The sequence below is a fragment of the Bufo bufo genome, chromosome 4, assembly GCF_905171765.1.
Source record: "Bufo bufo chromosome 4, aBufBuf1.1, whole genome shotgun sequence".
In the NCBI taxonomy this organism is placed as follows: domain Eukaryota; kingdom Metazoa; phylum Chordata; class Amphibia; order Anura; family Bufonidae; genus Bufo; species Bufo bufo.
The window spans coordinates 307,593,484-307,608,983 of NC_053392.1; the positions used below are offsets into that span (position 1 = coordinate 307,593,484).

Sequence of the window (15,500 nt, forward strand, 5' to 3'; positions counted from 1 at the left end):
GGCATTGCCTTGGGACACATGATCTTTACCACCAGTATGCGCCCTGCAGTGGACAATTGCAATCTGTGAGGGCAATCTTATGGCTTCTAAAAGTTGTATGACATGTATACAATCATGTGCCTCTGTCAAGTAATCCTCAGGTCCTCTAAGTCCTATTAAGGCATTCAAGATAGGTGCTGGACCTGAGGTGTGTGTTGCATATTTGATTTGGAGGGAGGGATTGCTGAGGAGTAGAATCTCATATCCAGATAGTCTTTGTGCGGACATGTGCTGTGTGTGTATGCCTTTGAGAAGGCCTACTACATCATGTGTGGTGTACAGGATAGTCTCATTTCCCATTGTGAGTGGTGTTGCAAGCTCAACCATCATAGCACAGGCTGCAAGAGATCTCAGACAGGCCGGCATTCCTTGGACGGATGCAGGAACCACCTTTGAGAAAAAGGCACAAGGACGTAACTTGCCTCTGTGATATTGTGTCAGCACACCCGCCATGGTTTTACAATTTTGTCGAGCATATACGTGGAATGTGAGTTTGTAGTCAGGGAGGCCCAAACCCGGACTTGTCATTAAAGAACATTTCAAATAATCAAATGCATTAAACATATCCTCAGACCACCTGATGAGATTTGGCATGTCTGCCAGAGTGGCTTGTCTCATTACATTGTCATAGTAGGAGCAATCAGGAATCCATTGTCTGCAGTAGTTTATCTTACCAAGGAAAGATAACACTTCTTTCTTGGTGTGCGGGGTGACCAGGCCCGCAACAGACTGGACTCTTTCTGTGCTGATTCTCCTTTCTTCCTTTGTGAGAACAAAGCCCAAGTATTCAACTTGCTTTTTACACCATTGCATTTTCTTGCGTGACACCTTGTGTGTCGACATTCAGACAACCATTTCAACAAGGATAAACCATCTGTTACATTGGCCTCCTCTGACACACTGCACAATAACAAATCATCCACGTATTGCAAGAGTACAGAACCCTGGGGAGGGGGGGTTGCCATGGTTTTAAACTGGCTTGGAGGACAATGCTGTACACTACAGGTGAATCAGCATATCCCTTGGGCATCCTGCACCAAGTGAGTTGACGACCCTCAAAGGAAAAAGCAAAAAGGAGTCTGGTCTGCTTGTCAACCGGGATAGAGAAGAAAGCATTCTTCAGATCTATCATGCTGAAACAGACAGCATCTGCAGAGAGGGTTGAAAGCAACTGAGAAATGTCTCGGCTGTCTCTGTTTGCTCACGGTGTTGGCTCCTGAACTTTTGTAACTATGTGTGGGGGTCTGTATCTTCCTGATCTCAAAGCATCCCGCTGCCTCCTTCTCATATAAGTGTTTCTCAAAGTCTTGTATTTTGTCTGAGGTCCATGAGGAAACACTCTGCTTTACAGTCAACATGAGACTCGGAAGGAGAATTAGGCTGTCAGTATTTGCAGTCTGTAGTCCCTATGTTGGGAGGGGGAAACTCACACTTAGATTTTCCTCCACCCACAGTAAGAAAATTCACCAAATGACAGAGTGATAATATTACAGTGAGATATCTTCTTACACTTACCACCAGAACAATAGCTCTCACACAAACAGATGAATCTTAACACTCTATGTATCTTATACTCTAAATATAAGTATGCGTCAAACCAAGGTAAGTCAGGTCTCCCCGATACTGTTCTTTTACATGTACCCCTGGTACTAAAAAATCTCTGTCGACAGTTAGATAAAGTAAATAGATCTCCCTGAAATCCTATGGTGTGTCCCTTACACAAAACAACTTACGGAATAGATCTGTCTGAGATCCTATGGTGTGTCCCTGACACAAAACAACTTACGGATACATCTCCCTGAGATCCTTTGCCGTGCGTGGCACTCCAAGTGCCGGCCTCATTCATGAAAGTACTCAAAGTACTTATTATAAAACCCCTGAGTCTATTTTTAAGGCTTAACAATGTATCCCGGATACATAAAGAAAACTCACGGGTAGAGATGTGGCCAGCGCCCTCGGACCGGACAGTGGACAAAAGGGATGTCTTTCTTACCGGACACGATGATCGCCTTCTCTATCCCGGACAGAGCCCCCAAACTGAAAGGATTTGGACCTTTCTGGACCTCTACGACCACCTTGGTTTGATGTCACTGACGTCAGGAGAGATATTTCTCAGTCGGCAATAACATGACACACACACAGGTATCACTGAGAAATACTCTAATTTTATTATGCTATCGCTTGGCCTTATATAAGCAGTAGAAAAGTTTTTTCTCTGCTTGATTAAGGGGAGTGGCCTGGGCAACCAGGTGCTATAAATGAAACCACTAAACTCCCTGAGCTTGCTCTACCTGAGGCTTGCTCTACTAAGTGGGCTTCTTATTAAGTGAAGTTAAAAAAAGGAGTTTAAGAAAAGGAGTTGGAAACTAAGGTTGGATATATTTTCCTTGTGTGTTGTTGGCTTAATTCTAGGTAGTCCTTCAACTACAGCAGACAAGGTCTAATTCTAAATCATATTTACTGTTTTACTTTTTTACTGTTGTAATCCCCATTTAGTATGTGTTGCACAATTGACAACGCAGTCCAGTGCACATCTTGCATGATGTATGCAGTCCTGGAACAGCCGTTCGAGGGTGTATATCTTTGTTCAAGATGTGAGCAAATTACCCGTCTGGAATCGCCAATGGAGTCTCTAAACGGGCAAGTTGCAACACTGAGAGGCATTGACAATTTGCAAAAGAGTTTGCTTCTCACCAAGCAAGCACTCTTTGGGGTAGATGAAGGGGAAGGTGACAGAGAGGAGGCTGAGGAAAGTGAGGTAGCTAGCTGGGTAACAGTTAGAAAGCGGGGTAGAGGGAAGAGTGCCAGGGAGGCTAGCCCTGAGCTGACACACCCCAACAAGTTTGCATGTTTGGCAGATGAGGGGGATGTCAGTCCAGGGATGGCACTGCTGCAGCCGGACACTTCCTCTGCCAGTCAGGGGAATGTCAGCTCCAGTAAGCAGGTACCAGGAGAGCAGGGCAGGCTAGACAGGTGCTGGTAGTGGGAGACTCCATTATTAGGGGAACAGATAGGGAAATCTGTCACAAAGACCATGATCGCCGAACAGTGTGCTTTCTTCCTGGCGCTAGAGTTCGACACATCACGGATCGGGTTGACAGATTACTGGGAGGGGCTGGAGAAGATCCAGCGGTCATGGTCCGTATCGGAACCAATGACAAAGTTAGAGGGAGGTGGAGAGTCCTTAAAAATGATTTCAGGGATTTAGGTCAAAAGCTTAGGGCAAGGACCTCAAAGGTAGTATTTTGCGAAATACTGCCTGTACCACGAGCCACACAAGAAAGGCAGTGGGAGATTAGGGAGATTAACAAGTGGCTCAAGAACTGGTGTAGGAAGCAGGGGTTTGGGTTCCTGGAGAACTGGGCCGACTTATCTATCGGCTACAAGCGACGGGCTGCACCTCAATGGGGAAGGGGCAGCTGTGCTGGGGAGAAAGATGGCTAGAAGGTTGGAGGAATGTTTAAACTAGGGACTGGGGGAGGGAAATTACACTATAGGAGGGGAAGATAGTGCAGATAGAGACCGGGGGCAAGGTAGTGGGACTGTGGGAGGAATGGAAGGAGGGACTAGAACAGTTCAGAAGGAAAGGTGTAGGGTAAAAAATATACATAAACCTCTCAAATGTATGTATACTAATGCCAGAAGCCTGACTAATAAAACTGGGGAGCTGGAATTAGTGATGTGTGAGGAGGACTATGACATAGTGGGAATAACTGAGACATGGCTGGATGATAGCTATGATTGGGCAGTTAATGTACAAGGTTACAGTCTGTTTAGAAAGAATCGTCAAAACCGGAGAGAGGGAGGGGTTTGCCTTTATGTAAAGTCCTGTCTAAAGCCCACACTCCGGGAATATATAAGTGAGGGACATGAACATGTGGAGTCACTGTGGGTAGAGATACATGGAGCTAAAAACAACAATAAATTACTAATAGGAGTTTACTATAAACCACCTAATATACCAGAGTCCACAGAAAATCTACTACTAAACGAGATAGACCAGGCGGCAAATCATAATGAGGTGGTTATTATGGGGGACTTCAACTACCCAGATATAGACTGGGAAACTGAAACTTGTATATCTCATAAAGAAAACAGGTTCTTAGCAATAACCAAAGACAATTACCCCTCCCAACTGGTTCAGGACCCGACTAAAGGGACGGCCATACTGGACTTAGTATTAACCAATAGGCCTGACAGAACAACAGACGTGCAGGTTGGTGGACACCTGGTAAATAGTGACCATAAAGTAATAACCTTCCAATTATCATTCAAAAGAATGTTTCTACAAGGAGGAACAAAAATACCAAACTTCAAAAAAGCTAAATTTAGCCAACTAAGAGAGGCCATAGGCCTAACTAACTGGGACAAAGTCCTCAAAAAAAAAAAATACAGCCACAAAATGGGATATCTTTAAAAACATCTTAAAATCTCATTGTGAGACTTACATACCGTATGGGAATAAAAGGTTAGGAAACAAAAAGAAACCAATGTGGATCAATAGAACTGTAAAGAAAGCAATAAATGACAAAAAGAAAGCATATAAATCACTAAAGCAGGAAGGTAGCACAGAAGCACTGAAAAACTATAAGGAAAAAAATACATGTAAAAAACTAATAAAAGCGGCCAAACTAGAGACCGAGAGATTAATTGCCAAAGAGAGTAAAACTAACCCTAAAATGTTCTTCTATTATATAAATGTTAAAAAGTATAAATCTGAAGGTGTCGGCCCTTTAAAGAGTAATGAGGGGGGAGTCGCAGAGAGCGACGAGGAGAAAACAAAGCTGTTAAATATTTTTTTCTCCAATGTATTCAGATGACATGCATAATGTAAAAATAAATTCCCCATTAAAAGTGTCCTGTCTGACCCAGGAAGAAGTACAACAGCGACTTAAAAAGATTAAAATAGACAAATCGCCAGGACCGGATGGCATACACCCCCGTATCCTAAGGGAATTAAGTAATGTCATAGCCAGACCCTTATTTCTGATATTTGCGGACTCTATACTGACAGGGAATGTCCCACAGGATTGGCGCATGGCAAATGTGGTGCCAATATTCAAAAAGGGTCCAAAAACAGAGCCTGGAAACTATAGGCAGGTAAGTTTAACATCTGTTGTGGGTAAACTGTTTGAAGGTTTTCGGAGAGATGCTATCTTAGAGCATCTCAACGGAAATAAGCAAATAACGCCAAATCAGCATGGCTTCGTGAGGGATCGGCCATGCCAAACTAATTTAATCAGTTTCTATGAGGAGGTAAGTTCTAGACTTGACAGCGGCGAATCAATGGATGTCGTATATCTGGACTTCTCCAAAGCATTTGACACTATACCACATAAAAGGTTAGTATATAAAATGAGAATGCTCGGACTGGGAGAAAACGTCTGTATGTGGGTAAGTAACTGGCTCAATGATAGAAAACAGAGGGTGGTTATTAACGGTACACACTCAGATTGGGTCACTGTCACTAGTGGGGTACCTCAGGGGTCAGTATTAGGCCCTATTCTCTTCAATATATTTATTAATGATCTTGTAGAAGGCTTGCATAGTAAAGTATCAATTTTCGCAGATGACACTAAACTGTGTAAAGTAATTTACACTGAAGAGGACAGTATACTACTACAGAGGGATCTGGATAGATTGGAGGCTTGGGCAGATAAGTGGCAGATGAGGTTTAACACTGACAAATGTAAAGTTATGCACATGGGAAGGAATGCATTATTCCTTCCCATTTAGTCACCCGTACATACTAAATGATAAAACACTGGGTAACACTGACATGGAAAAGGATCTAGGAATTTTAATAAACAGCAAACTAAGCTGCAAAAACCAGTGTCAGGCAGCTGCTGCCAAGGCCAATAAGATAATGGGTTGCATCAGAAAGGGCATAGATGCCCGTGATAAGAACATAGTCCTACAACTTTACAAATCGCTAGTCAGACCACACATGGAGTACTGTGTACAGTTCTGGGCTCCTGTAAACAAGGCAGACATAGCAGAGCTGGAGAGGGTCCAGAGGAGGGCAACTAAAGTAATAACTGGAATGGGGCAACTACAGTACCCTGAAAGATTATCAAAATTAGGGTTATTCACGTTAGAAAAAAGACGACTGAGGGGAGATCTAATTACTATGTATAAATATATCAGGGGGCAGTACAGAGATCTATCCCATCATCTATTTATCCCCAGGACTGTGACTGTGACGAGGGGACATCCTCTGCGTTTGGAGGAAAGAAGGTTTGTACACAAACATAGAAAAGGGTTCTTTACGGTAAGAGCAGTGAGACTATGGAACTCTCTGCCTGAGGAGGTGGTGATGGTGAGTACAATAAAGGAATTCAAGATGGGCCTGGATGTATTTCTGGAGCGTAATAATATTACAGGCTTCAACGTAACAAAAAACGTCAAAAGACCAAAAAAATCCCTTTAGGAGTCTCTAACTGATATTTTAAATATATCTTTATTAGTTATTAGCTAAAATGGTGAAACACAAATTCTATAAGGGAATATAATGTAAAACTATCAGATTACGGTAGAGATATAGAATGTGTATTTGTCTCCTGCATTAAACTAATCACTGTTGCTTGGGTTAGCAACAGCTGTGGGATAGTTACATGGAGTGTACATTCATCTGTATTCCTGTCTAGATATTTGGTGCAGGAAGTGACTCAGTGCAGGGACTCAATGAAACATGCTCATGTATGACCGATTAGACCAGGAATGCATATGGCTACCACTATATGTTAAACCCCTCATTGGTGGGCCAGTTTGGAGTAGATTACTTTTTATTTCATGTAGTTTGTACTGTAACACTCAGTACACCGTGCTCCTACACCGTAGCCACTTGTGTAGCGGAATGTTTGTCTCAACCGTTCAGACGCAACAGTGTTGTCTATCACACATTGTCTTGGAGGAGATTGTATATTGTTGCAGGAACTGGCAATATTGTACACCAGTTAGCAACAAATCTCTCTCCTGTGCGCTGGCAGTTGATTTGTGTCACAGTGACTGAGTATTGATAGTCGCTATTTGTTCAATTCACTCTGCAAACCACCTGATGTTGCGATGCAGCTGAACTTGAGCTTACTGGATTATAACATGGTGCCTTATTCACAATTGCTATCTGGTCTAAAGTTGTTCCTGTATTCGCCTGCTAGTTCTATCTCCGTGATCTGTCTAAAAACTAAGCGCTAACCTATGGCACCCCTCCCGACATGTTTCGCCACTACTGTGGCTTCGTCAGGGGAAGTGGGGTCCTAAGCGTCCACGCGCGCCTCATGACCATTAATTATGCATAGTATATCTCCGCCCCATCGCTGCTTCCAGCCAATCTTAGCGATCCTACTGCCAGGAGATTTGATCCTGACAGTCTGTTACTTGTCCAGATCATTCATAGAGACTACGTCTAAATTTTTCCAGTGCTTCCTAGGTGGCCACATCTCTACTGGCATACTGATTTTTGTATACATTACTTGTTGCATTTATCCAGTGTATACCTGTTGTTCTAAGAGAATGTGGCTGATTTGATCCTGACAGTCTGTTACTTGTCCAGATCATTCATAGAGACTACGTCTAAATTTTTCCAGTGCTTCCTAGGTGGCCACATCTCTACTGGCATACTGATTTTTGTATACATTACTTGTTGCATTTATCCAGTGTATACCTGTTGTTCTAAGAGAATGTGGCTGATTTTACTCTCACAGTGGGTTTGGTAGGAATTGTGGATTTAATAAATGGGTGTGAATTTTTGCAAATATAAAATGGTCCGTATGATCCCTTATTGTGAATTTTGTGGAATCATACATTTCATAAATTTTTAATACTTATTACAGGCTATAGCTACTAGAGAGGGGTCGTTGATCCAGGGAGTTATTCTGATTGCCTGATTGGAGTCGGGAAGGAATTTTTTATTCCCCTAAAGTGGGGAAAATTGGCTTCTACCTCACTGGTTTTTTTTTTTGCCTTCCTCTGGATCAACTTGCAGGATAACAGGCCGAACTGGATGGACAGATGTCTTTTTCGGCCTTATGTACTATGTTACTAAAAGTTTGCATAACAACAGCGTTTAAACCAATCATAAAGATAAACATTGGTGCTCATACACATACTACCGGAACATCCTTATATGGTATGTGTACGTGCAGTAAGCAAAAAGAATAGGTTTTAATCAGTCACATATAAGAATGTACGCAGTTGTGCCGAATGACCCTGAATAAGGCAAGAACGTTTGTACTTGTTCTGGGGGATTCCCAGAATCTGTCCTGGGACAGATAAGCGAACCTAACTCACAGCGGAGGAACTTGAAACAGTGCGTGGGTGGGATGTTATAACAATTCTTTACATATTTAGTGCAGGAACAAGATGGAGTCACATTTCTCTTCAGGTCCCAAGAACAAATTTTACTGGTGGACCCAAGCAGGGGCGTAGCTAAAGGCTCATGGGCCCTGGTGCAAGAGTTTAACTTGAGCCCCCCATCCCTCATTGCTTTGTGGCCAGGGGCAGGGAAGCACATTGCCTTCCTGCTGCCTGAGGCAAAAATTTTAACTGCACCCCCCACCATGCCAAATTCTTGACCTAACACCTTCCCTCCAGCCAGAGGTGCAACTTGACCAGCATGCACCTTCTATAAAACAGGTCTCTTCTTATGTGGTACAAGGGTCTTTGGGGCCCCTCAGGCACCTGGGCCCGGTAGCGACTGCTACCTCTGCACCCCCTATAGCTACGCCCCTGGACCCAAGGCACCCCAGTCCAATGCTGCTGACATATTACCTTTTTATTACTATTAGACATTTAGATTGTAAGTTTATATTTATGCAGATGTTTCCCATTTCTTAGATCACAGTGTTAGGAACACCTGCTGAGGAAGGTGGTGGAGGGAAAATTGATCTTATCAAGGCTGGAGCCTTTAAAGATATGGATGTCGTGCTTATGGCTCATCCTGCCCAAGGCGATGCAGGTCATATTCCAGCAGAAGTCATACATGAGTGAGTAACACAGTAGTGACATTGACAGTGTTAACATGGTAAAAAAGATCAGAACATTTCAATTGCAAAGCCCATTAGATAGTTATAACCTTAACCCCTTAGTGACCAAGCCTGTTTGGGCCCTAATGACCAAGCCAGATTTTGGAAATCTGACAAAAAATAAAAACTTCCATGAACTCACTATGCCCATCAGCGAATACCTTGGGGTGTCTTCTTTCCAAAATGGGGTCACTTGTAGTGTAGTTATACTGCCCTGGGATTCTAGGGGCCCTAATGTGTGGTAAGTAGTTTGAAATCAAAATCTGTAAAAAATGGCCGGTGAAATCCGAAAGGTGCTCTTTGGAATGTGGGCCCCTTTGCCCACCTAGGCTGCAAAAAAGTGTCACACATCTGGTATCCCCGTACTCAGGAGAAGTTGGGCAATGTGTTTTGGGGTGTCATTTTACATATACCCATGCTGGGTGAGATAAATATCTCGGTCAAATGCCAACTTTGTATAAAAAAATGGGAAAAGTTGTCTTTTGCCAAGATATTTCTCTCACCCAGCATGTGTATATGTAAAATGACACCCCAAAACACATTGCCCAACTTCTCCTGAGTACGGGGATACCACATGTGTGACACTTTTTTGCAGCCTAGGTGGGCAAAGGAGCCCACATTCCAAAGAGTACCTTTCGGATTTCACAGGTCATTTTTTACACATTTTGATTTCAAACCACTTCTCACGCATTCGGCCCCTAAAATGCCAGGGCAGTATAACTACCCCACAAGTGACCCCATTTTGGAAAGAAGACACCCCAAGGTATTTCGTGATGGGCATAGTGAGTTCATGGAAGTTTTTATTTTTTGTCACAAGTTAGTGGAATATGAGACTTTGTAAGGAAAAAATAAAATCATAATATTCCGCTAACTTGTGACAAAAAATAAAAAATTCTAGGAACTCGCCATGCCCCTCACGGAATACCTTGGGGTGTCTTCTTTCCAAAATGGGGTCACTTGTGGGGTAGTTATACTGCCCTGGCATTCTAGGGGCCCTAATGTGTGGTAAGTAGGTAAATGACCTGTGAAATCCGAAAGGTGCTCTTTGGAATGTGGGCCCCTTTGCCCACCTAGGCTGCAAAAAAGTGTCACACATGTGGTATCGCTGTATTCAGGAGAAGTTGGGCAATCAGTTTTGGGGTGTCTTTTTACATATACTCATGCTGGGTGAGAGAAATATCTCAGCAAAAGACAACTTTTCCCATTTTTTATACAAAGTTGGCATTTGACCAAGATATTTATCTCATCCAGCATGGGTATATGTAAAATGACACCCCAAAACACATTGCCCAACTTCTCCTGAGTATGGCGATACCAGATGTGTGACACTTTTTTGCAGCCTAGATGCGCAAAGGGGCCCACATTCCTTTTATGAGGGCATTTTTAGACATTTGGATCCCAGACTTCTTCTCACGCTTTAGGGCCCCTAGAATGCCAGGGCAGTATAAATACCCCACATGTGACCCAATTTTGGAAAGAAGACACCCCAAGGTATTCAATGAGGGGCATGGCGAGTTCATCGAATTTTTTTTTTTTTGGCACAAGTTAGCGGAAATTGATATTCTTTTTTCTCTCACAAAGTCTCCCTTTCCGTTAACTTGGGACAAAAATTTCAATCTTTCATGGACTCAATATGCCCCTCACGGAATACCTTGGGGTGTCTTATTTCCGAAATGGGGTCACATGTGGGGTATTTATACTGCCCTGGCATTCTAGGGGCCCTAAAGCGTGAGAAGAAGTCTGGAATATAAATGTCTAAAAATTTTTACGCATTTGGATTCCGTGAGGGGTATGGTGAGTTCATGTGAGATTTTATTTTTTGACACAAGTTAGTGGAATATGAGACTTTGTAAGAAAAAATATATATATTTCCGCTAACTTGGGCCAAAAAAATGTCTGAATGGAGCCTTACAGGGGGGTGATCAATGACAGGGGGGTGATCAATGACAGGGGGGTCATCAATGACAGGGGGGTGATCAGGGAGTCTATATGGGGTGATCACCCCCCTGTCATTGATCACCCCCCTATAAGGCTCCATTCAGATGTCCGTATGTGTTTTGCGGATCCGATCCATGTATCAGTGGATCCGTAAAAATCATACGGACATCTGAATGCAGCCTGACAGGGGGGTGATCAATGACAGGATGGTGATCAATGACAGGGGGGTGATCAGGGAGTCTATATGGGGTGATCACCCCCGTCATTGATCACCCCCCTGTAAGGCTGCATTCAGATGTCCGTATACGTTTTGCCGATCCGATCCATGTATCAGTGGATGCGTAAAAATCATACGGACATCTGAATGCAGCCTTACAGGGGGGTGATCAATGACAGGGGGGTGATCAGGGAGTCTATATGGGGTGATCACCCCCGTCATTGATCACCCCCCTGTAAGGCTGCATTCAGATGTCCGTATGCGTTTTGCGGATCCGATCCATGTATCAGTGGATCCGTAAAAAATCATACGGACATCTGAATGCAGCCTTACAGGGGGGTGATCAATGACAGGGGGGTGATCAGGGAGTCTATATGGGGTGATCACCCCCGTCATTGATCACCCCCCTGTAAAGCTGCATTCAGATATCCGTATGCGTTTTGCGGATCCGATCCATGTATCAGTGGATCCGTAAAAATCATACGGACATCTGAATGCAGCCTTACAGGGGGGTGATCAATGACAGGGGGGTGATCAGGGAGTCTATATGGGGTGATCACCCCCGTCATTGATCACCCCCCTGTAAGGCTGCATTCAGATGTCCGTATGCATTTTGCGGATCCGATCCATGTATCAGTGGATCCGTAAAAATCATACGGACATCTGAATGCAGCCTTACAGGGGGGTGATCAATGACAGGGGGGTGATCAGGGAGTCTATATGGGGTGATCACCCCCGTCATTGATCACCCCCCTGTAAGGCTGCATTCAGATGTCCGTATGCGTTTTGCGGATCCGATCCATGTATCAGTGGATCCGTAAAAATCATACGGACATCTGAATGCAGCCTTACAGGGGGGTGATCAATGACAGGGGGGTGATAAGGGAGTCTATATGGGGTGATCAGGGGTGATCAGGGGTGATCAGGGATGAATAAGGGGTTAATAAGTGACGAGGGGGGGGTGTAGTGTGGTGCTTGGTGCTACATATTGCTGAGCTACCTGTGTCCTCTGGTGGTCGATCCAAACAAAAGGGACCACCAGAGGACCAGGTAGCAGGTATATTAGACGCTGTTATCAAAACAGCGTCTAATATACCTGTTAGGGGTTAAAAAAATCGCATCTCCAGCCTGCCAGCAAACGATCGCCGCTGGCAGGCTGGAGATACACTCTCTTACCTTCCGATCCTGTGAACGCGCGCGCCTGTGTGTGCGCGTTCACAGGAAATCTCGCGTCTAGCGAGATGACGCACGGATGCGTCCAGGAGGAATGAATCAACCACCTTCCGGACGCATCCGTGCGTTAGGCGGTCGGGAGGTGGTTAAAAACAGTTTTTTTTCTGCAAAGCACATAAAAATGAAGAACTATACCCCAAAATCTATCACCCTATTTCTCCTGTCTTCAGAAATACCCCCATTGTGTCCCTAATCTTATGCCTTGACACACGGCAGGGCCCAAACATAAAGGAGCACCCAGTGGCTTTCAGAACACATTTGCTTCAAAATGTTTTAGGCCCCATTGCACACTTGTAATGGTGTTGAGCTGCCAAAAAAATAGAAAACCCCCATAAATGACCTTATTTTGAAAAATAGACCCCCTAAGTAGAGTTGAGCGAACACATGGATGTTCGGGTTCGAGAAGTTCGTCCGAACTTCCCGGAAATGTTCGGGTTTGGGATCCGAACCCGACCCGAACTTCGTCCCGAACCCGAACCCGAACCCCATTGAAGTCAATGGGGACCCAAACTTTTGGGCACTAAAAAGGCTGTAAAACAGCCCAGGAAAGAGCTAGTGGGCTGCAAAAGGCACCAACATGTAGGTAAATCCCCTGCAAACAAATGTGGATAGGGAAATGAATTAAAATTAAAATTAAAAAAATAAAAATTAACCAATATCAATTGGACAGAGGTCCCATAGCAGAGAATCTGGCTTCTTGTCAGCAGAGAATCAGTCTCTTCATGCCATAGCAAAGAATCTGGCTTCATGTCAGCAGAGAATCAGTCTCTTCATGCCATAGCAGAGAATCTGGCTTCATGTCAGCGCAGAATCTGTCTTCATGTCATAGCAGAAAATCAGGCTTCACGTCACCCACCACTGGAACAGGCCACTGTCACATATTTAGGCCCCGGCACCCAGACAGAGGAGAGAGGTCCCGTAACAGAGAATCTGGCCTTATGTCAGCACAGAATCTGTCTTCAGGTCATAGCAGAGAATCAGGCTTCACGTCACCCACCACTGTAACAGGCCACTGTCACACATTTAGGCCCCGGCACCCAGGCAGAGGAGAGAGGTCCCATAACAGAGAATCTGGCCTTATGTCAGCGCAGAATCAGTCTTCATGTCATAGCAGAGAATCAGGCTTCACGTCACCCACCACTGGAACAGGCCACTGTCACATATTTAGGCCCAGGCACCCAGGCAGAGGAGAGAGGTCCCGTAACAGAGAATCTGGCCTTATGTCAGCACAGAATCTGTCTTCATGTCATAGCAGAGAATCAGGCTTCACGTCACCCACCACTGGAACAGGCCACTGTCACATATTTAGGCCCAGGCACCCAGACAGAGGAGAGAGGTCCCGTAACAGAGAATCTGGCCTTATGTCAGCACAGAATCTGTCTTCATGTCATAGCAGAGAATCAGGCTTCACGTCACCCACCACTGGAACAGGCCACTGTCACATATTTAGGCCCCGGCACCCAGACAGAGGAGAGAGGTCCCGTAACAGAGAATCTGGCCTTATGTCAGCACAGAATCTGTCTTCATGTCATAGCAGAGAATCAGGCTTCACGTCACCCACCACTGGAACAGGCCACTGTCACATATTTAGGCCCAGGCAGAGGAGAGAGGTCCCGTAACAGAGAATCTGGCCTTATGTCAGCACAGAATCTGTCTTCACGTCATAGCAGAGAATCAGGCTTCACGTCACCCACCACTGGAACAGGCCACTGTCACACATTTAGGCCCCGGCACCCAGGCAGAGGAGAGAGGTCCCGTAACAGAGAATCTGGCCTTATGTCAGCGCAGAATCAGTCTTCATGTCATAGCAGAGAATCAGGCTTCACGTCAACCACCACTGGAACAGGCCACTGTCACATATTTAGGCCCAGGCACCCAGACAGAGGAGAGAGGTCCCGTAACAGAGAATCTGGCCTTATGTCAGCACAGAATCTGTCTTCATGTCATAGCAGAGAATCAGGCTTCACGTCACCCACCACTGGAACAGGCCACTGTCACACATTTAGGCCCCGACCCCCCAGGCAGAGGAGAGAGGTCCCGTAACAGAGAATCTGGCCTTATGTCAGCGCAGAATCAGTCTTCATGTCATAGCAGAGAATCAGGCTTCACGTCACCCACCACTGGAACAGGCCACTGTCACACATTTAGGCCCCGACCCCCCAGGCAGAGGAGAGAGGTCCCGTAACAGAGAATCTGGCCTTATGTCAGCGCAGAATCAGTCTTCATGTCATAGCAGAGAATCAGGCTTCACGTCACCCACCACTGGAACAGGCCACTGTCACATATTTAGGCCCAGGCACCCAGGCAGAGGAGAGAGGTCCCATAACAGAGAATCTGGCCTTATGTCAGTGCAGAATCAGTCTTTATGTCATAGCAGAGAATCAGGCTTCACGTCACCCACCACTGGAACAGGCCACTGTCACATATTTAGGCCCAGGCACCCAGGCAGAGGAGAGAGGTCCCGTAACAGAGAATCTGGCCTTATGTCAGCACAGAATCTGTCTTCATGTCATAGCAGAGAATCAGGCTTCACGTCACCCACCACTGGAACAGGCCACTGTCACACATTTAGGCCCGGCACCCAGGCAGAGGAGAGAGGTCCCGTAACAGAGAATCTGGCCTAATGTCAGCGCAGAATCAGTCTTCATGTCATAGCAGAGAATCAGGCTTCACGTCACCCACCACTGGAACAGGCCACTGTCACATATTTAGGCCCCGGCACCCAGACAGAGGAGAGAGGTCCCGTCACAGAGAATCTGGCCTTATGTCAGCACAGAATCTGTCTTCATGTCATAGCAGAGAATCAGGCTTCACGTCACCCACCACTGGAACAGGCCACTGTCACATATTTAGGCCCCGGCACCCAGGCAGAGGAGAGAGGTACCGTAACATAGAATCTGGCCTTATGTCAGCGCAGAATCAGTCTTCATGTCATAGCAGAGAATCAGGCTTCCCGTCACCCACCACTGGAACAGGCCACTGTCACATATTTAGGCCCAGGCACCCAGGCAGAGGAGAGAGGTCCCGTAACAGAGAATCTGGCCTTATGT

At 45.2% G+C, this 15,500-nt stretch overlaps 1 protein-coding gene across 1 annotated transcript in view; it reads left to right on the forward strand.

Moving 5' to 3' along the window:
* Positions 1-15,500, forward strand: part of LOC120999187 (peptidase M20 domain-containing protein 2-like) — a 157,184-nt gene that overhangs the window by 79,617 nt on the left and 62,067 nt on the right. Inside the window, exon 3 of the mRNA XM_040430063.1 lies at positions 8,875-9,023. Coding sequence (XP_040285997.1) covers positions 8,875-9,023 — 149 coding nt within the window. The remainder of the gene's footprint in view (positions 1-8,874; positions 9,024-15,500) is intronic.